Source organism: Xiphophorus maculatus, chromosome 18, assembly GCF_002775205.1.
Source record: "Xiphophorus maculatus strain JP 163 A chromosome 18, X_maculatus-5.0-male, whole genome shotgun sequence".
Lineage (NCBI taxonomy): Eukaryota > Metazoa > Chordata > Actinopteri > Cyprinodontiformes > Poeciliidae > Xiphophorus > Xiphophorus maculatus.
In genome coordinates this window covers 11,056,350-11,077,317 of record NC_036460.1, presented here as the reverse complement: position 1 = coordinate 11,077,317, position 20,968 = coordinate 11,056,350, and the positions used below count along the sequence as shown (strand labels likewise).

At 38.6% G+C, this 20,968-nt stretch overlaps 1 protein-coding gene across 1 annotated transcript in view; it reads left to right on the top strand.

The window, feature by feature from the left end:
• The window catches only part of LOC102222878 (large neutral amino acids transporter small subunit 4-like), a 28,446-nt gene that overhangs the window by 4,252 nt on the left and 3,226 nt on the right, over window positions 1-20,968 (top strand). The window contains exons 3-13 of the mRNA XM_005804548.2: window positions 4,475-4,661; window positions 4,744-4,799; window positions 4,902-4,978; window positions 13,554-13,646; window positions 13,786-13,919; window positions 14,543-14,754; window positions 18,788-18,931; window positions 19,225-19,351; window positions 20,075-20,207; window positions 20,578-20,651; window positions 20,824-20,947. Coding sequence (XP_005804605.1) covers window positions 4,475-4,661; window positions 4,744-4,799; window positions 4,902-4,978; window positions 13,554-13,646; window positions 13,786-13,919; window positions 14,543-14,754; window positions 18,788-18,931; window positions 19,225-19,351; window positions 20,075-20,207; window positions 20,578-20,651; window positions 20,824-20,947 — 1,361 coding nt within the window. The remainder of the gene's footprint in view (window positions 1-4,474; window positions 4,662-4,743; window positions 4,800-4,901; window positions 4,979-13,553; window positions 13,647-13,785; window positions 13,920-14,542; window positions 14,755-18,787; window positions 18,932-19,224; window positions 19,352-20,074; window positions 20,208-20,577; window positions 20,652-20,823; window positions 20,948-20,968) is intronic.

The window sequence follows — 20,968 nt, the reverse complement described above, 5'->3', positions numbered from 1 at the left end:
ATGAGTTGTATACAAGGCTGGAAGTTCATGTGTTGTCATGTAGAGATAAAAAATACTGGCATGACTTCTTGTGATTTCATCTCAGTTACCTGCTCTAAATGCAAATGTGCATCACCGTCATCGTTCCTGTGTAACAAGCAGACCTTTGTTCTACTAATGTAACTGTAAAATAAGCAGAGCTTTACTGGAAAAGAAACCGGTTGGTCCTTTCTATCCTTTACTCTCAGATGACTCTCAGACTTTCAGCTAAATTGCTTTTTGCTATTCTCCACTTCAATTTGCTGTCTGCTATAGTGCCTTGTGATGGCGCACTGGAAAAAACATTAAGATTTGATTAAGAAAGAAAACCATTTGAAGCCAAGAGTATTACAATGCCTTCTGGGTATCCACTAATTAATATTTTCCAGCAAAAAGTTTACTGAAAATGTTCCCTTCAGTTGGATTAGTAAAGCATTATTGTAAACCTACAAGTCTGCCTAAAATAATCAGTCAAAAACCTGCCGGTGATCCAAAACACTGTTGCTTGCGTTCTCACTAAAACTAGGAAAGTAGAGCACATCACTGCAGTTTTAAAGTCCTTACTGGCTCCCTGTAGCTCAAAGAACAGACCTTGAAATACTTCTTTAACTCCTTTAATACAACTTGACTAATTTGGTTCCTTAAATTATATGTAAATGAAACCTGTTAAATAAAAGTTAAAATTTACAATGTTAAACTGTGGTGAGCAAGTAACACTTATGTCAAAGTTTATATTGAGACCTGTAAAAACCAATTAGTCACTCGTTATTGTTGGTGTACAAGCTAAAATTTGCACTGCAGTACATCTCGTTGCTGTGGAAGGTAGAAAAGTAGCACCTGAATAATCCTATGATTGACAGATTACAGTGACTCAACCCACAAAAGTTCACATCACTCCCGTGTCTGAAGATCATAACAAGAAATGTCATAGCATATATGTTTGCTATGGCTTCTGATATGGTGCTACTGGCTTCTTACTAACTCATAAAAACCTCTGTGAATGTATAAGCATACATAATTATGCAGCAGATCTGCAGCTTTTTGGTTTGCCAAATACTTCCCTAGAACATTGTTTTGTCAGACTATCTAAAACCTAGCCTCAAAACCATCACTCTGCAACATTTAAGCCTTATAATCACTTTTTTGGGGGGAAGTCTGACTGACACAAGCGGAAGTCTAGTCTGGGATTTCTGTTGATGTAGTCAGCTGCCAACTAAAGCCCCAAGACATTTACCACTGACCTAAATTTTCAAGTCATACGACTGCAAGACAGTTCTCAGATTTGTCTTGGAGTGAAACGATTAAAAGGATGTAAGATTCAGTCACAGAATGAGCAGAAAACAACCTGTACACATCGTGGGTTGTATTTATTTATGGTTTGTTTTCTTGTACCTCTCAGTGTGTCTTTCTATTATGTGGCCTTGCGGTTTCATTTTGTGGTTGTTCTGCTGGTGTCTCGCTTATCTGTGTCAAAGGTTAGACAGACATGAAATGCATAACACTTTATGTTTCTAACTTGACTCATGAAGCAAGCTCTGTGTCATCTCAGTGTCCCTCATTGCTCAAATATTCATCATCAGTCATATGAAAAGCTTGTTTCTGACTAAAAGAAGAAAGTCTTTAACAAAGGACAAACACGGGACATTTGAATGGTAAAAATGTCTGTTTCTATGTAGGTTTTCAGATAACTATCTAATAGGTCATTTTAAATGTGCATAATAATGACTATATCCTATAGTTCCTGCACTGTTTGTCCGAACAGAAGCCTGTTTCTGGGAGGTTTTCCTCCCTCTGTTGTTTATTAAAACAACCATTGTTAAGTTTATCTCTTGGACATCTCCCCTCTGACTGCGTCTCTGCCACGGCATTGTTTTAACTTTTACTGTGAGCGGTATCTCACGGCTTTTTACTGGCACAATTTTCTAATGAGTAATCCAAATGTGTTGGAGGAGATCTTGTTTGCACATGACCAAGCTGTGAAAGAAAAGGTCATTTGAAAAGACAGACTCACTGGTTTTTCTTCATGGTGTTGACACGAGAGTTCGCTAAAGTTTAGCAGGTGTGCAGTAAACACAGAGAGACCTTTCACTGAGGAGGATCAATTCTGCCTGGTCTTTGTGGGTGTGCGCACATGTATTGGCGTGTGTGTGTGTGTGTGCAAGGTTCTTTCCCTATTGACTCAGGTTTGCTGCGATCATTTGATTAGTCAGCAGGCGGAGCCGCCGAGGGACAGATGCTGCTGGCTGTCTTTAGCCACACAGTCAGCACTTAATGCTCAAAAAACACTTCAGATACCAGATTTGCTGGGAGAACAAGTCATCCAACTCATGCTGAAAAGTTTCCATTTTAAACTCCCCTCACCTAAGTTTTGGAAATACCAAGTGGAAACACTTAATTAAACTTTGTTAATGCTAAGACGCTATTTAAAGTATGAAATGTTTTATCATTTGACTCAGCAAAATCTGTTCTACCTTATAAAGGCAGTCTGCGACTCTGATTTAAAAAGAAAAAGTATTCATACCCCTTCACATCTGTTTCAGACCTAAATCCAATTGAGAATTTGTTGCAAAATTTTACATAATATATTTACAGGTGCTGTCAATCCTATCTGACCACAAGACAAGTGGCCAAATTTGACTGAGTATTGATGGATGCTACATCCTCACATTTATATCAGCCATTTTGCTGAGTTCTGATGACTGATCACCTCGGTTCTGCTTTGGCTGTGGGAACTAAAAATTAGCCTGCCAAAATCCACCATTCTCACATCCCTCTGTGAATTTATGCATCCGCATTCAAACACTTCAGCAATCAGATATTCATTAGGTCCAGTTAGCCTTTCGCCTACTTAAACTTTTATAAACACAAACAAGTTTTCTACTTCAGGTAGTATTTCATCTGACATCGGAGCTTCCTGTTGCTCTGAACCCACCCACAACTCCCTTTTCCAGAAGGCTGCTGGCGTCAACATCTCCTTCCCTGTCCTGTTTCACTGTGAGCTGACTCAGCGAAGAGAGAAACCAACATTACGTTCTTAGCCCGAGCACAGAGAGAAAACTCAGTTTCAGATCTGTTCTTCATAGATAAAGTTAAGAGCTTAGTTGTTCTTGACAGCTAAGCTCTTAACTGAAATAAAATTGTCTCTAGAAAATTGTTTCCCTGCATTTGGAGGGGCTGTGATATGTAGATTCTCCATGAGGCTCTCTGACATTTTTATAGCAAGCAAGTCAAGGTGGGGGATGAGCTGTTCCCCTGTCGGCTGTGTTCCCAGCACACCATCTATCTGTTTATACCAACAGATTTTGACACACCGATAGAGCATCAGGACAGAAATAGACTCCAAATGAACTCGGTGGACTGTGTTTACCAGTGATTCAGCTGAGGGAGTGAGACAGAAAGTTCCTTCCACCACGCCAAAGTTCAGATGATGACTATTTCTGGGGGCTGTTTACCCAGGATTGAGTTTGTCCCCCCTCTGGATTGTTTACTCAACCTTTAATTCATTGGTTTTTCAATCAGCTAGTCGGCTGCAAGGGACATTGGCAGTGAGGTAACAGAGGTTTGGTCCCCAGCAAGCAATACTTTAAATGTACACCAATGACATGTCTGAAAGCTAAGATATTACCAACATGTCCTGAGAGTATATCAGCACTAGGTAATACTACAGTTTGGTATTTCAGGGTTAAAATGAACAGTAATGCAACAAGTATTTTAAAGGTGACCTATTATGCTTCCTTGAACATGTTAGAATAGGTCACAAAACAAGTTCATTACATTCTTTGCACACAGCTATTCTTAGAGGAGACCTAAGTCTGCTCAGTTCTGCCTATTTTGAACTTTTTTCAATATGAGCTGTTCTAGGCCATCTTGTCACTTAAACTCTAAATAAGCTACTGCTAGCCAGGTCCCCAAACTCAACATTTACATTCACACGTGAAAATGGCTGCAAACAGATGAGCAATTATACAACCTTACATATTTGAAAATCATTAATAGATCTTCCTGCACAACCAACAAGGATCCCGGAAGTGGTTTCTGGATAGTTAGTCAACAGTATACAGTTTTTCAGCAGCCATTGTATAGCGCGTGTAGCGGTAAAACTACCTGATCAAAGGTATTGGAGCTCTGCTTGGGTTGCTAGGTGACAAGCTGGTGTTTCCTGGGGCTGCTAGGTAGTTAGCTGGACTTTGCTTGTGTTGCTAGTTGAGGCTATGCTGGGCTACTTGGGGTTGCTAAGTAATGGTGCAGTGGTCAATTGTGATTTAGGATTTTGGAAAGGCTCATTTTCCAGACACCAAAAAACAGTAACTGATTTTCAGCAAACTGCTGGGAGTGTGTGCGCGCGTGTGTGTGTGCTTGGGTTGTTTTAGAAGCAGTTGAGATGTAAATGTAAGAATAAAAAATATGTATATTCGCATGTAAAGAAAAAAGTTTTTCTCTTGTTCCTTTCTTGTAGAAAACGGCTCCAACTTCAACATCTCTAACTCATCCCAGTCTAAGACTGAGTGGCCTATCTGCAAAGACCAGGATGAGATGCTGAATCTGGCCTTCACTGTGGGCTCCTTCCTGCTGTCAGCCATTACTCTGCCTCTGGGCATTGTCATGGACAAGTATGGCCCGCGTAAGCTAAGACTTCTAGGAAGGTGAGGATGGAGAAGAAGCTCCCTCTTCATTAAAAATGTCTTCTTCTTCTTCTTATGCATAACTAAAACTTTGTGTTCCCAGTGCCTGCTTCTCCTTGTCCTGCCTCCTAATTGCTTATGGTGCCAGCGATCCTAACGGTACGTATCTTGTTGTGTTCTGTTTGGTCCTCCATGATCCCGAACATCTACATTTTATTCAGTCAAGCCGGACTTGGCTTATCTGTCCTGTTTTACTGTCAGGTCTTTCCATCCTGATCTTCTTTGCTCTGGCGATGAACGGCTTTGGAGGCATGTGTATGACCTTTACCTCTCTGACGGTAAGAACGAGTTATATTTTCCTGTTTTAGCTACACTTACAAGTGCAAATGCAGAGGAGAACTAATTAGAGAGGCAAAAAGGTTTTACTTATTTGTTATTCCTTTGTCCTAAAAACAATGATTTTGTTAGAATGTGTAACAATCTATACATTCACAGCATAGCTCCAGATTCTGTTCTCAAGGGGAAATATTGTGACTCTCCAGAGTAAAACGGCTAAAATTTGGGGTTAACAACCGTCCATCTTGTTTTAGGACATGGCAGTGAACATTTCATGAACCAATCATAAGGATGTTTGTTGTAAAACTCAAACGGTTCTTCCACAGTTCCTTTCTTTAAACATAGTCATGCAATTTGTAAATTCAAAGGTAAAAGATCTCAAAGTTGTAGAACCATTAATGTTTGCTCAATAAAACCAGTCCGTGGAAGCAGTACAGAATATAAGACCTACTTTCTAAATATTGTCTGATTGGGGGTACAGCTGACTAGAAATTTCTTAAAACTTTTTCTGAAGCTTTAACCTGCTAATCCTGTGTCTGTTTCTGATTTCCATTTAAGGACTTAAATTTAGAAAAAAAATTTAGAGACATTGTTTTATTTCTACAATTCCTTTGATGTAAATTAATCAAATATATTGGGAGCTCTGGTGATGTCATGCTGTTGTGATAGAGCGTTCTCGGTGTAAATCAAATAAAAAAAAAGATAAAAGTTAGAGTTAGAGTTATCTTATTAAAATTTTTACTCTTGCAGATTGAGTAAATTGCAGACATGTCTTAAAATACTTTAGAAAGTGTAATTTTCTTGTAAAGTCTTTCTTCTCTCTTATTAACAACTTCCACACTGAAAAGTGTTGTCATGGCAATCTGTTAACGCTTGAATATGCTGTATTTAGTGATTGCAAATTGTTGGTATTTTTTAGTTTCCGACCGGTTGAGCCGATTTCCTAGGGCATCTGAGTGAAATTTTGTTTATATATAGCTTTAAAGGAAATATAGGTTCATTATAGATAATAATAAATAAAAGTAGACTACTAATTGGATCGAAGGTGAGAAGACATTATTAGGAATAAGGAGCAGACATTAAAAGAAGAAGCTGAACAGGAGAGGAAGTGGAACAGGAGAGTACATTAGTCCACTTTCAAGGAATAGGGGAGATGGAGAGACAGATACTTTAGACAGGAGGATCAGATGAGACGATAGATGAGGGATTGTGGTGCAGAATTGTTTAGAAAGGGAAGAGCAGATGTGTGCATAGTAGAGCAGGTTACCGATCAGCAGATATGGTGGCTGGGATGATATCATCACTCAGATTGTGCTGCATCATAGGAGATACCATGTAAGGATGGAGGCAGCTTCTGTGATCTATTTTTCACTGCTGCGGTTTGAAGCCAGAAAACTCTTCATTACTATTTCATTCGCAAAAGAAACATGGATTATTGTATTTTTGCCAGATGCACATTGACCTTAATAGCACACAACAATATGAGAGTTACACTTAACCTAAAATCTGTGTTTGGGTTTGTGGTACATTACTCCTGCATGATAGTGCTTTCCTTGAACTGTGGCAGAATGGACATTCTGTTTGTCACAACAGAATGACAAACACACACACACACACCCACACGCACTCAGAGACATACTGGCGAGGAAGATCCAAACAGGAAGCTGCAACAAGAGAATTTCTCCACCCAATTCTGCTGTTATGCTGGGACTTGAATTAACACACACACACACACACCCCTGTTTCTCAATCTGTCTTGTTCTGCCTTTCCCCCCCCTCCCAATCTTAGATTTGTTTTCCTCTTCTCCTGCTTTTAGCCTCCTCCGTCTTGTCGAGGCGGGACCCACATGCAGCTATTAAAAGCATGTCATGGACATGCAACAGTTTGTGCATGCTGCTGTGTGTGCAGGTGTGTCTGTACAGGCTGTGGTTTACAGCTTCTCATTGGTCCTGCAAAAAGTTTTTAATTAGTTGCTGTTTTTATTTGTTTCTATTAAACATAGCCAACAGTGAGAGCTTTAACAACCTTTTCTGTCATTTATGTGAATGGATCTCCGAATCCAGCATCATCACTAGTTAGAGTTAGTCAAACTTTGCAGAAATGTAGTCCTTCTTTCTTGGATTATTTTCTAGCCTGTCTGTTATTTTCCCAATCATCTCCTCCCTTCCATATCCTCCCCTCTCTTTGGCCACATTTAGCCTCTAAGGAAAACATGGATTGTATTTGGATGGAATGACATCCTATTCTATTTGTGGAAAACACAGCATGAAGCCCTTCTATTTGTCATTTAAAAAACTCTTAAATAGAACTCCCTCTATGCTGGTAATGGTACACATTCAGTACATCTGAATCTGTGCAGTGCGTCCACACCCACAGCAACACGTGAGGCTCTGTCTGTTACCCAGCACCAACCATATTTCATATGTATGGACCGTGTGAAATGGTCACACGAGTGATCATCTTCCTCACACCCTTCTTGATGAAGCAGAAGCTGATATGGTTCTAAGACATTCAAAGTATTTATGAATGAGCTTCAAAGTAGAAGGAACTGAAAGAAGTTAGTCGTTATATTAAGGATGTAAGGGTTGGATAGAGGAACCAAAGAGTTATGACGGATGTAATCTCATGAGGAATCCTTGCAGTGAGAGGAATGTGTTTTAAGATGGACAAGAAGCTGACGTCAGGTCAATGGAGGCATGCTGTCTGCTGTTCGTCAGCTGGTGTTTGCTAATCTTCCAGTCCACTTGGCTGCTCTTTATGATGGAAGGAGTCCCGCTTAATGCGTCACGACAGGACCGGTCAGAGCTGGTTCTGGCAGCTGAAGTTTCCACTCGATGCAGCAACAACAAAAAACCCTTCTTCCTCCTTTCGTTACTGATTTTTTTCTTTCCTCTTTCCTCTTTTTACTCAGTAAGTTTAAGTGGCTCAGCATGTTTCCCCTTCTTTTCCTTGGGCTATGTAAGGAAATAGTCATAATGCAATCTGTTTTATCCACTTTAGTTTTCAACACTCAGCACACAGTCTTATCTAACACCACTTCCAATACGCACAGGAAACCTTGTTTGCAGAACATGTTCCCAGTTTGAGACAAGGGTTAGACTAGGAAAGTGTCACTTCTGCCTGAGGAATTGTTGAAATACCCTCAATAATAATGATGAATGGTGCACACACATTTAAATGCAAGCTCACCAGGACTGAAGCAGGTAAACATTACTGACAGCTGCTTTCAGGGTGTTTTAAGACCTGTTAGTTAGGTAGAGTCAGTTTGACTGGAGACCAAAGTGGCAACATTTGCTACATTTTCAGCTGGTGCAGTTCGTTTTCACACTACACTGTTGAATCAAACTACCAAACCCTTTTAAAAGCCTGTTAACCTCCTCACCTGAGTTGGAGCTGGACTGAGAACCACTGAAGGAAACAACACAAACAACCTCTAAAGAAGACGAAATGTTATCAAAACCGGAGTGGCATCAGATTTGCAGTAGGATTTCTTTTTTTTTCTTTGGCAAAAACCATAAGCCATTTTTCACGCTAGCACTAGACACTCATGTATGTTTTGGTTGTATTTACCCAGAATGCCCTGCGCTATATAGTACCCTTCATGCTTTTGGAGCGTTCTCCAGTCTGGTTACCATTCATATATGCATTCAAACTGTGCTAGAGTTTGCTTCAACTGAGACCTAAGTTTTTAGGTAGACCAGAGTCCGTTTTTTTGGTCCACATCAGAGTTCGATGGCACATTCACACCTTTCCAAACAAACCGGACTTTTTTGACAAACAAACCACAGTTTGATTAAAGTGTAGAGTTGTTTAAAAAGCCAATATAAACAGAACGAAAATATTTTGTTCTGTTTTAAGCTACCCAAGTTAGCATACAATTTTGCATGACATTTCTGCAAACACAGATATTTAAGCTGCTCCCTTTGCCTGCAGCAACTCAACTAAACAATGATGGCTGACAAAACACAGAGCTGGTGCTAAAGTTTTAAAACTCCTGTATGTGCAGTATGTACAGAGAAGAGCCTTAATGACTCATCAGTTGACAAGGAAAAAGCAAATACGTTGGTCGGAGGTCGTTTGCCTGTAAGGCAGATGAATAATAAAATCTATAGGATGTTGATAAGCCTTTATAAAAGCCGAAACACAAAGTGGAGACTGAGAAGCACTGCAATTTTGACAAAGCATTGAAAAAACCAACACATTTAAGATGAATTTAAGAAGCTTGGTTAAGCAAAATAGTAGATTCCCTGCATTGGATCTACTTATTGGAAAGCTAACAAAGAAACTACTCTGTCAAGAAGCAATAGCAAAGACCATCCCTGATGTATCTGTGCAGAAGAACATCCCAAACCTATTATTTGTGTTGTAGCATAGGTTATAAAACTAATAGAGGTGTTAATATTTTTTAGTAAAGTCTTGAAGTGACAAATCAGAAAAGAACAGCTGAGGTAAAAGAAGGGCCAAAATCTCCAAAACAAACACTTTAAAAGACTGATCAGGAGTCACGTGACGTACTTTGAAGGCTGAGAAACATAGAAAACACATTCCTTTGATGATTAAAAGTCACCAACACAAGCCCCTGTTCTCTTCTGGGAAATCTAGTTGGAATTCACAACATGAAAAACACCTTGAGACTAAGATAGCCTTGGGGACAGATGATGGCAATTCAAAATTAATGATCTTAACTCAGACTGTATGTTATACTCAAAACAAAGATTGCCCTGATTCTAGATCATCTAGTAATTTTAACCTTCAGTGCAAAGAGTTGCCTCATGTCTTCGACTGTGATAACATCCTAAAACAGCTATAAACTGAAACATTAAACTTTACTGTACCCTGCTAGTGGTACCCTAATTCTTGTTCTATCAAAGCTGTAATATTCAGTAACATGGATATAAAATAAAATAAAAGCTAAAGCTTGGGTGATGCCTACTGTCAACAATAACTTGCAGTGTATTCAATTCAATTCAAAATTAAAATACTTTATTAATCCCAAAGGGAAATTAAATATAAGTATTGAAGACATTTCAAGACTCTTCATAAATTTTAATAGTCACTATTTTTCTTATTTTTATGGTTTTTCTAAATTTGGGAGTTATTAAATCCTTCAGCTTTTTCCCAAGTGAATCTACACTTTCCCTGTTGTAATCTACAGTTCTGATCAATTTATATCCACTTATGTGACATATTACATTAATTTGGGGCTTTTAATTTTTTTGTCAAAGAGACCAACGATCTCCTTGTCTTATTTTATCAGAGTTTACTACCAAATACACTTTGCTGAAAATTTTTACTAAGCTTAATTTTGGATTCATCTTAGTCCTTAAAGCTGAATTTTTTTCATATTGTTTCACATATTCTGACTTTGGTGTTTGTTTAGGCCTTGAGGGTTACTTGGTTGTTTTATTTTGTACTTTCTAATTCATTTCCATTCATTTAAAAGTGACCGTTTGAGATGGTTTAAACTTGGATAAAACTTTGCGTTTCAACAGAAAAATGAACAAACACACATCAAAACAGATTTTGGATTGGATAAAAGAGGATAACATTAAAGCTCCTGCTCAGCCCCGTTAAGTACTTATTTATTGCCAGGAAAAGTGATCAAATATTGAGCTAGAATGACGCCAGAAGCTTGTTGATGCCTCAAGAGACTTTAGTGGGGGTATAATCTCATATTGGAGTTTGTGTATACAATTTTGACCCTTTGTGGATGAAAAATAATCTGCAATAAATTCAACCTAATCCGTTTAAAATTCACAGAATTGTCACGTAACTTTTTCAACCTGGAAAAGGAGCAGATCGGGTCATTAAATTTATTGAAAAATTGTACAATTGAATAACAGCCTGGAGTCTAAATGTAAGCACATTAAAAAAAAAAAATTCTTACTTTCGTTTTAGGAAATGACAGTAATGTTAGTCAGCTGATGAAGCGTGTTCAGAATCAGTCATATCTCATCTCAGTACTCGCTTCTTCTGTTCTGGGACTGTTCCTGTTAAAGTTACAGCTGTTTGCGTTGTGGTCTGAACCCACAGCTGTTTCTTTGTTCCTTCATGTATAACAGTTACAGACCACTGACTGCCTGCCTGATCTGGTTTATTTTCCTCCAGCTAGAAAAACACTTTAATCTTCATCTCATCAGGCCAAGCAGCTGCTCCTCCCAGCTACATGCTCACTCACACTTCACATCGCGACCGAATCCATTAATCCAGACTGCATCTTTCGTGAGCAGCAGCCCAGACCGGATTGTCACATGTTTTTGGAAAATGCTGGTTTTAGCTGTGACTTAAACTCATAGTAACCCTGAGAAAATCTCGGAGTGACATAAAAACAGGCCTGTGCTTCGCTGTGTGTATAGTAGGGTAGAGTATGTAAACATTGTAACCAAGAGTAGCATTATTTTACCTATTTTTACTCAAGTAAAAGTAAAAAGTAGCCATCCAAGAAGTTACACAAGTACTGAGTAACTGATGAAAGCATCAATCTTTTATTATTTAAAACTTGCATCAGTTGGACCAAAATATAAAATCATGTGGAAATTTTGGTATTTTAAAAACCAAAATGAAAAATAATTCATATAAATAACATGATTACAAAATAAACAAGAAAGAAACATTTTTACAACTCAATTTTGTTCAATGTAAAGCCTGTGAAACAAAAACTGCTGGTGGGTGTCATTGCTTGGTGAATTTATGGTTAAAACAAACTCGTTGTTCGTTCAGCGAAGTTGTCGCAGTTGCCAGAGTATCCAGAAATTTTACTTGAGTAAAATTAAATAGTACAGTGTGGTAAAAATATTCCTAAAAGTACATATTTTCAGGCATGTTGGTGGTGCAAGGGTAAAGGATATGCGACTCCTTAGTCCTCAACATGGCCGCCCCAGTCCACTGACCTTTGCTGCATGTCCCCGTTTCTCACAACTCGCTTTCCTGTCTGACAACTATCAAAAAAAGACCACTAGAGCTGATAAAATGTTCTATTTTTAAAAAGTAATTTAAAAAAAATGGTACATAGATCGCATTTTGACAAAAAAAAGCAGCTTTGGGTCAGAACGTAGGTTAGCCATCTTACCCTATCTCTCCCTTTATGGTTTTCAAATTAGACCTATTTGGTTCTGTACTGCTGCAGAGAATGTGGAAAGTTTTTAATTTGCTTTCAATTGTGGAGCCTGTGGTGATTCTTGGTATCTCACTTTATGCTCCAGTTAGTCCAAAGGATGACATCTGTCTGGGCTGAGCAGGTTCAGGAAGCTGGTTACTCTAGACATACTGTATGTGGTGAGCAATTTATCTGGATGGATAAATCATGACAAGTTAGAGAAGGATAGAAAAACTATACGTGACCCACAATACTGCCTTTAACAATCAGCCTCATCTGTTTCACTGCTGCTGAGTTCTGTAGCTTCTAGAAACCACTCTAAATAATTCAAATGTCACAAAAGTACAACAACAAAGAATGTTTAGGCTGACATACATCACAGAGATAATTAACCACTCAGACATGTATTCACTCCTCTGTGCTTTTGACTTCCTGAAGAGAACTGCTTACTGTTTCATCTGGTTGAGAACATGGTGTCCTCTTTTTGAGCTGTGCATGACTTATTGCAACCCCAACTTTTTTTCTTCACTCCACTGCTGCAAACACCAGAACACAGATGGTATGATATTCAGCCAGTTCAATTTACTACTGAACAGCTTTATCAGAAATCTGTGGGATTCAACATCGTCTGCCAACATGTGTGTATTTTACCACATTCTTTTCCAGTCAGTGACCTTTTGTTGGGTGACAAAGATTGGTGTAGAGCCTCCAGAGCTGTTCGAAGCACAAGCTAAAATCTGATTTTAGATAAGGAAATCCAATAGATATAATTTTGTGTATCAGCTTGAAAGCTTTACTCCTGCAGAGAAAAACATTCAGCTCACATTCAGTACACTGTAGCAATCATTCGGCTTCAACTTTTTCACTATTTGGTCTCAGTACAATCACACAAATCAATATAACGTTTCATGACAATTTCTTGTGATTTAACACAACAAAATTGGGCTCAATTGTGAAATAGAAGGAAAGTTATACAAATTGTAGCTGATAGTAAAAATATGAAAAGTTTGACGTGTATCTGTATTCGGAGTGATTTATTTAGAAGTGCCTTAAATAATCACCAGCTTCATTAAGACTTAAAGAAAATAGCAGACAGAAAGGGTGAAGTCTTTTCCAGTCAGTAAGACTGACTGGTTGCAACTCAGGATACAGTAAACATGTGGAAGAGGATTCTCCGGTGAGATGAGACAGAAAAGACTAAAAAACATAAATGAAAATACACAAAATAGCATTGTTTGCTCTTTGGTATTAAAAAAAATCAACAACTATCTAGTTTCCTCCAGAGCATTTTTGCGTTTTATGTTGATGCTGGAACCATTTTCTTATGGAATCACATAACCTTATTTATGCTTGTTAACTTCCAGTTTAACATTAAATTAATAATAGAAGCGATGCACCAAGACCTGTCAGATTACTTTTAACCCTGAAAATCTGACTAGGAGAGAAATATGTCCATCACAAATAGGTGCTTTTTTTTTAGCTTCCCAACATGTTTGGAGACCTGAGGTCAACCTTCATCGCCCTGATGATTGGATCCTATGCTTCCTCTGCCGTCACGTTTCCTGGCATCAAGGTAAATCCTCAAACTTCACGCCATTCTTGATTTGCTCCAGTTTGTTCAGCCATCATTTCTTTCCTAAAAGACAGCAAAAGATGGGTTATTGATTTTTCATTATGATGTTTTTGTTTGGCTTCTGTCTTGCTGCTTCCAGGTGATTTATGAGCTAGGTGCCCCCTTCATCTCTATCCTGGTGGTTTGGGCCGGCTGCGCTGGCCTCGTCTTCCTCAACTGCTTCATCAACTGGCCTCTTGAGCCTTTCCCAGGTCCAGAGGACATGGACTTTACGTAAGACCAAAAGACATGCTCACTCTGTAAATACTTTCTGTAAAATACAATTTTTTTCTTAAAATATGAATTTTTTTGTACAGTTTTTGAATAATTGCTGCTCTGAGGATGTTGTTCTTTCAGTTACTAAATTATTTGTCAATTATTTCAATAATCAATTAATCACAATTAATCACTGCAGCTCTAGTCAGATTTGCTCAGAACTAATTACAAAAAATCCAAATTATTTTTGTTATTCCCCCCCTTGTGTTGACTTGTTTTATAAAGTCCCATTAAAATACACAGTAGTTTGTGGTTGTTACAAAACAAGACATTGATACTTTAGCCCTCAAATACACACATAGCAGATTGCATAGATATGCCAGTTTGCTTCAATATGGTAAATCCTCTTGTAAAGCAGCAGAACCCACTGAGCCCTAAAGAGGAAAGAACCTAAAGCCAGAAGATTGGAGGGATTTGCTCTCTTTCATACGGTTCTTTAAGGGTGTTTTCTCTCTTTTCTCTGTTCGCTCAGATTTTCCTCTTACTTTTATATTTTTTCAGCTGTCATGTTGCATGTTTGCAAGATATATGGGCTCACAAAAAACCTTGTGTGTCTCTTACTCATTCATGTGTCCCTTTAGGGTAAAGATCAAATTCAGCTGGCTGGGCTTTGACCACAAGATCACTGGGAAACAGTTTTACCGGCAGGTGACCACGGTGGGCCGCCGACTCAGTGTGGGCAATGCAATAAAGCAGCCGCAGCAGCCGTCCACAGATCTGTCAGCGCAGGACGCCAACAAACTGTGCCTGTCCACTGTAGACCTGGAGGTGAACTGCAAGGGCACCGGAGAGTGTAAGTCACAGAAGGAACATCTCACTTTGAAATTCTGCAATGGTGCAGATCGGACTGAAGTTGGTAGTAAAAAGTAAGAGGTAACCAATTTCTGAAGGTGTGGTAAAATCAAAGCAATGCCATGAAAGGGGATTTCTGTCTCAGCTTCTCTTTTTTGACTTTATTCCCATCTGATCTGAACAAGCTGATATTAACAGCATGCTCGTTTGAGAGGGAGCCAGACTCCCAAAATAAAACTGATAACATGTGCCTAAATGATTTGGTACCGAATAGCATCATCTACAATTATTTTGGGTCAGCTAAACATGTGCATGTGAGCATCTTGGGTATCAGATTGCTGGATAAGCCATGAAGGAAATGATTCATGACTTTGAGGTTCTTAGAATGAAATATCACTTTAAGCTAATTTTAACTTCTTTAACACGAACAAGCTAGTGGCAACCAAATAATTAGGCATGTAACCATATACAGATATACATGCACATGGCATAACGACTGAAAGAACATCAAACTTTCTCCAGCTAGAGTGAAGCTTCGCCTAAGGCATTTATGTTGCACACTGTCAGTCAGCCGGCTAAAAGAAAGCTGTTACATTTTTCCCTTGGTAAAAAAGGATGAATTCAGTTGTTTGTAATATTTCAGGTCCAGAAGAACAGACTAAAATAGCGCCACTCATTAGCCTTAATAAGGTAACACTGCTTATAAACCACAGTTAGCAAGCTTGTTAGCCAGTTGGCTGCAAGCTAGCTACCCTAACTGAGAACTGATTAACTAGTTTACATGTTGTATAGTGTCACTCTTTAAAGAGCCAAAATAAACACAACTAATTTTAGTGGTTTTTTGGTTTTTCTTTTTACAAGTTTTTGCTCAATGAAAGCAATAAAAATTTTAACTTGAACTGCTGTTATAGCTGGAGCTAATAGCCAAAATAGTTAATATCAGTTGGAATAATTGTTCCATTTCTCTTTTTAATAAATCAATTAGATAATGTTGTACAATATTATTTATTTTTTTTTTTTTTTACTGTGAGAATCTTAGCTCGTGCCTGATTAGCAGCCAGATGCTGAACACACCTTAGCACCCAGTCTTTTAGTGATAGAAACTGTAGATTAAACTGATGCATAAAAGAAAAATAATGGGACAATAATGGGTTAGCCAAGCTAACAACCATTTTACGCATTCTTTTTATGCAAATGTGTAAAAACACCTGTACGGTCTTCACATTTTTAGTTATAAAAGCCCTACATAATAAACAGAGAGATTTGGCCTATGCAGCAGTTACACCACTTCCACACTACATCGACCCCTGTCACCTCTGTCAACCCTGTGGCTCCAGGCCTCTCCTGGGCCTCTAAATTCTTCCTCCGGGTCAGGTTCTCCCAGCGGTAGGCTGGTGGGTTCCCTCTTGATCCTTTTGATACCAAATAGACCGTAGAACCAGTTCCGACTAATTTCTAGGAAAGTCGCTCAGCAGGTGTGGCGCTCTGGCAGGGAGCTCCAAGAGACATTGTTTGGGGTTAACTGGTTCAAACATGTGTGCACTTCATATTTATGTCTGCATACCCTATTGAGAGCAGCTGTCCGGAACGGTACAGTCAATGTCAATTTTGTTTATGTAGCACTTTATAAGCTCCAAAACGTTTTACAAGGAACAATATAGGAACAAAGGATAGACAAGAAAGGAATAAAAGACAGTAATACCAGAAGGAAGTTCTAAGAACAAAATCTGGTTGCATTTGAAAGCCAATGAGAAATTGGTCTTCAAGAGTTTCTTGAAGTGATTGATTCTCTTAATGGAAATAATATGGAGAAGAAGCATGACCTTCTTCTGACTTAGCTAGTTATTAATCAGTTTCTGGCTTTTATCTAAAAATGGCTCATAATATGTTTGTAACAGTCATAAATTATGTGGATGTAATAACAAACTCTCTGTTAGAGACCAGCGTGTACTAGTTTGGTATGTAAACCTCCCTCTCTGGAAATAAGAAAGGACCTATTTTTTCTATGGCTGATTGATATTCAGAAACAAACAAACTCTTTTTGTGTGTCTAAAAGCACAGCTGCAATGGAAACCTGCAACAAATTTGTCCTAGGTTGCTCATTCTTTGCCCTATGCCGTGGTTAATGGACTGTGATCAGATTCTAATAATTCATGGCTAAAAGGGCTTGGAAAACATCCCAATTTCTTGTGGCCATGACCAAACATTTCCAGTGATTAGCCCGACATGGGTATCTGTTGATCAAGGCAATAAACCCACCTGGTCCATCTGTGGACTCGCCACTAATTGGATGTTGTTGTACTTCACCAGATGGACAGAAGTGTCCATTTTCCATTTATATTCACAAGCTTCATTAATGATCAACTTTACCCACTGTCTGCTTTTCTTTGGATCCTCCTGTTCCTAATTCAGGTTAAGAAGTGTCACCATGGCACCTGAAGGCAACAGAAATATTTAGATGACAATTTCTACTTCAAAATTATTCACAATCTTTGAACTTTTCATTTTGTTACATTAAAATAGGAAACTTCAATATATTTTACTGAGATTTTATACAGTAGGCCCAAACAAAGAGGAGGAAACGAATAAATATTTGAACATCTCACAGAGCATTGTTTAATCCATGTAGAGCGCTGTCCCTCTTAACCAGTAGGCCGCTGGGAATGTAAGGAAAGCAGCCAAGATGCTGGTGGTAACTCTGTAATAGAGCAACAGGTCAGATGGAAGAGTCTGATGACAGGACAACCTGACCTTTGGAAAACTATTACTGTTTACCAAGTAATTGAATATACCTAATGGTATAAATAAAGTTGATCTACCAAGCTGGCCTTATTGGAAGAGTTACAATAAGGACACCATAAAAAGTTCAGTTTACTGCTAAATAATTGACTCTGGTCAAATGAAACCCAGGATAAACATTTTGACCTGCATGCAAAATATATTGACGTAAACCAAAAAAGAATAAAAAGTGGTTGTAATATGCATTAATTTAAAGTGTCTGAACTCACCACCACACTTTTCAGATTTTTAGTTGTGGAAATTTTGAAATCCACCTGTATCCTACCAGCTGACAGTTGTCCACCAAATATGCTAAAATTATCCCGATAATCTTAAAATGTATTGAAGTCTGAGATTGTAAAGTGACAAAATGTGTAAAACTCAAAGAGAATAGAAAACCTTTTCAAGACAGATGCATTTGAAAATAAGCGACTGGACCAGTCTTATATCGTCAAATTAGTGCAGAGAACCAAAAGTCAGGCATGCTCGTACTCGTCTGCAAGGTACATTGTGATCTTCTGCTGCTGAAATATTAGACACAGCACCATACTATCACCACTCATCAAGCATGTGTTGATGAGGGTACACTTGTAGTTTGTTCAAATTTACAATAGGCTATGTATGCATTTTTAAAACATGCCAGCAAAATCTTAAATGTTGTAGAAGCTGCAATCTGATTCATTCAGTGGGAACCAAAATAAAGAAAATATGAATGTTAAAAAAAACCCTATTATCACAGCCTACTATTTGATTATAAACAAAGTTGTTTACCTGCATAATGTCATAATTAAAATGTGTCAATGGGCGATACTAGACAAATCTCTACAAGCCTAAGCACTTGTTAGAATCATTATCAGTTCTTCTAAGGGGAGCCACATTCTGACCTCAGTCCTCACATAATGCTCAGTTAATGTCCATTATCAACGTGTTTCTGTTGATGTGATGAGAAGACAATGTGAGAGATTATGAGTACAGAAGTGGTATCCTGCTGCTGAATAAGATAAAATCAAGTTTGGTTGTTATAAGATTTGCCCTGGGGGGGGTTGTTGCATAACTGAATCATTGAGTAATTTATAGAGAGCAGAGTTGCATTGGGTACACTGAGGGCAAATTCTAAAATATCTCCAAATAAATACCCGCCGTGAGCACCTGCACTCACCACAACCAGTCAAACATCACACTTTTTGTTATGTTTCATATCTTTTTGATCACTTATCTAAAGCATTTTATTAAATCTCGCCTCATTTCCTCTGCAGCCCAGTCTTTCATGAGGAGCATCTTCAGTCCCATCTTCTTGCTGAGCCTCATCACTATGTGCGTTACACAGCTAAGACTCATCTTCTACATGGGAGCCATGAACACCATCCTGGAGTCCCTTACAGACGGAGACCTGGACACAGGTGAGTGTAACCACCCATAAGCTGCACATAAAAATGCAGAAGCTGCTTTGTGTGTCTTTTATCTTTAAACTCTGAACATCCCTATCATGCCTGCTTCCTGCTGCTGTTACAGTGGAGAGGATGCAAGTGGATAAGAGCTCTGAGGCCTGGTTAATCACCTCCATTCAGCCCCTCCTCCACTGTCTGTCCTCCTCAGCTGTCTTTGCTGTCCATCATGGATCATTTTTCTGTTGTGCTCCGGGTCTGGCCTGAAAGAATAATAAGTAAATGTGTTTTTGCTGTGTGTTCCTCAGTGAGTCTCTACACCTCCATCTTCGGTGTGCTCCAGCTCCTGTGTTTGGTCACCTCTCCTGTGATTGGCTACGTCATGGACTGGAAGCTCAAAGACTGTGAGGATGAGAACGACAAGACTGTCAAAAGGTGAGAGTGCAAGCTCTTAGAGTTTCAGAAACAACAGCTGGAAAACAGGATAAAACATAGCAGGGCTGCAACTAACAGTTATATTAGTAATTAATTGTTCTACCAATTAGTCTGACAATTAATCAGATAAAAAATTCCCACAGACTTGCAATTTTTCATCTAACCACTAAAGCTTATTTTTTACAATATTAGAAATGCATAAAAATACAAATAAACAAATAATTCAATTCCTTTTTAAAAATAATACAATAAACATTTTATTAGCTGAAATGCATTAAAATAGAATTACTTCAGTGTATGCTTGATCACTTGTAATAAAGGATGCACCTGGAGCTAAAAAAAAAATTGGGCTGATATTTTGACTAGTTTTTGATTGAACCAATTAATAGTTGATTAGAAAAGGTGCCTAATAGGAAGTGTACAGATTTCTTTTCTACAAACCAGGTGAAGCTAGATCTATGATTTGAGCAGTTTTGGGTAGAACACATTAACAAACTGAAACGTTTTTAATTCAAAATGTATATATTTTGTATAGTTGTGGATTAATTACTGCTCTGGATATGTTGTTCTTTCAGCAAGGTCTGCCAAGTTAACAATTAATCGATTACTAAATTAGTGGATTATTTCAATAAACCATTAATCCGATTAAATGTTTCTGCCCTAAAACATATTTTATTTAATTTTCTGATTTTTTTTGTTGTTTTTTTTTTTTCATCTAATCAGTGAGCCCGGCCAGCCCCGGCGCCCAACCAAAAAGATTCAGAAGATCATCAATGCAACTAGAGCCTTCATCTTCACCAACCTGCTGCTGGTTGGCTTCGGGGCCACATGCATCATACCAAACCTCCCGCTTCAGGTGTGAAACTGTGTGTGTGTGTGTGTGTGTGTGTGTATGTGGGGGTGGGTGTGCATGTGTTACTGCTCTGCAGTGTTATAGATATTTGGGGATTCACATTTCCAAACATGTGCCTCTGTTGTTCCACCCAGGGGTAACACTGCAGATACAGGCAGTTCTCTCAACCCTAGTTGCACAACACTGAAGCAAAATATATTTCTTGGTATTTTACTGACACCTACTGGGCAAAATTAATATTGCTTCTTATTTATCCATTTGGTTCTGAATGGCCTTTATCAAAGATGAAAGCCAGCTGGTGCTAAATATAGACCTGCTGTGCTGTAAAATTACTGCTAAAGGACAGCATGTCTATTTTCTCTTTTCTTTACAGATTCTATCCTTCGTCCTGCACACAATAGTGAGAGGCTTCATCCACTCTGCTGTTGGAGGCCTGTATGCTGCTGTGTAAGTGTGGGGCATGTTTAAAAGACGATTGCAGCAAAAAAGGGGCTATAAAGGGATAGAAAAAGCATTCATTCCTCTAAAACGTTTTTATATTTCTGAAATTTTATGAGATAGACCAACTCAAATCATCATTTCAGTCCAAATATGCTCACATTCTGTTTGTCCTCTGCAGGTACCCATCCTCTCAGTTTGGCAGCCTGACAGGCATGCAGTCCCTGATCAGCGCTCTGTTCGCTCTGCTGCAGCAGCCTCTCTTCATGGCCATGTTGGGACCCCTGGAGGGAGACCCTCTATGGGTAAGACACGCATTGAGACAC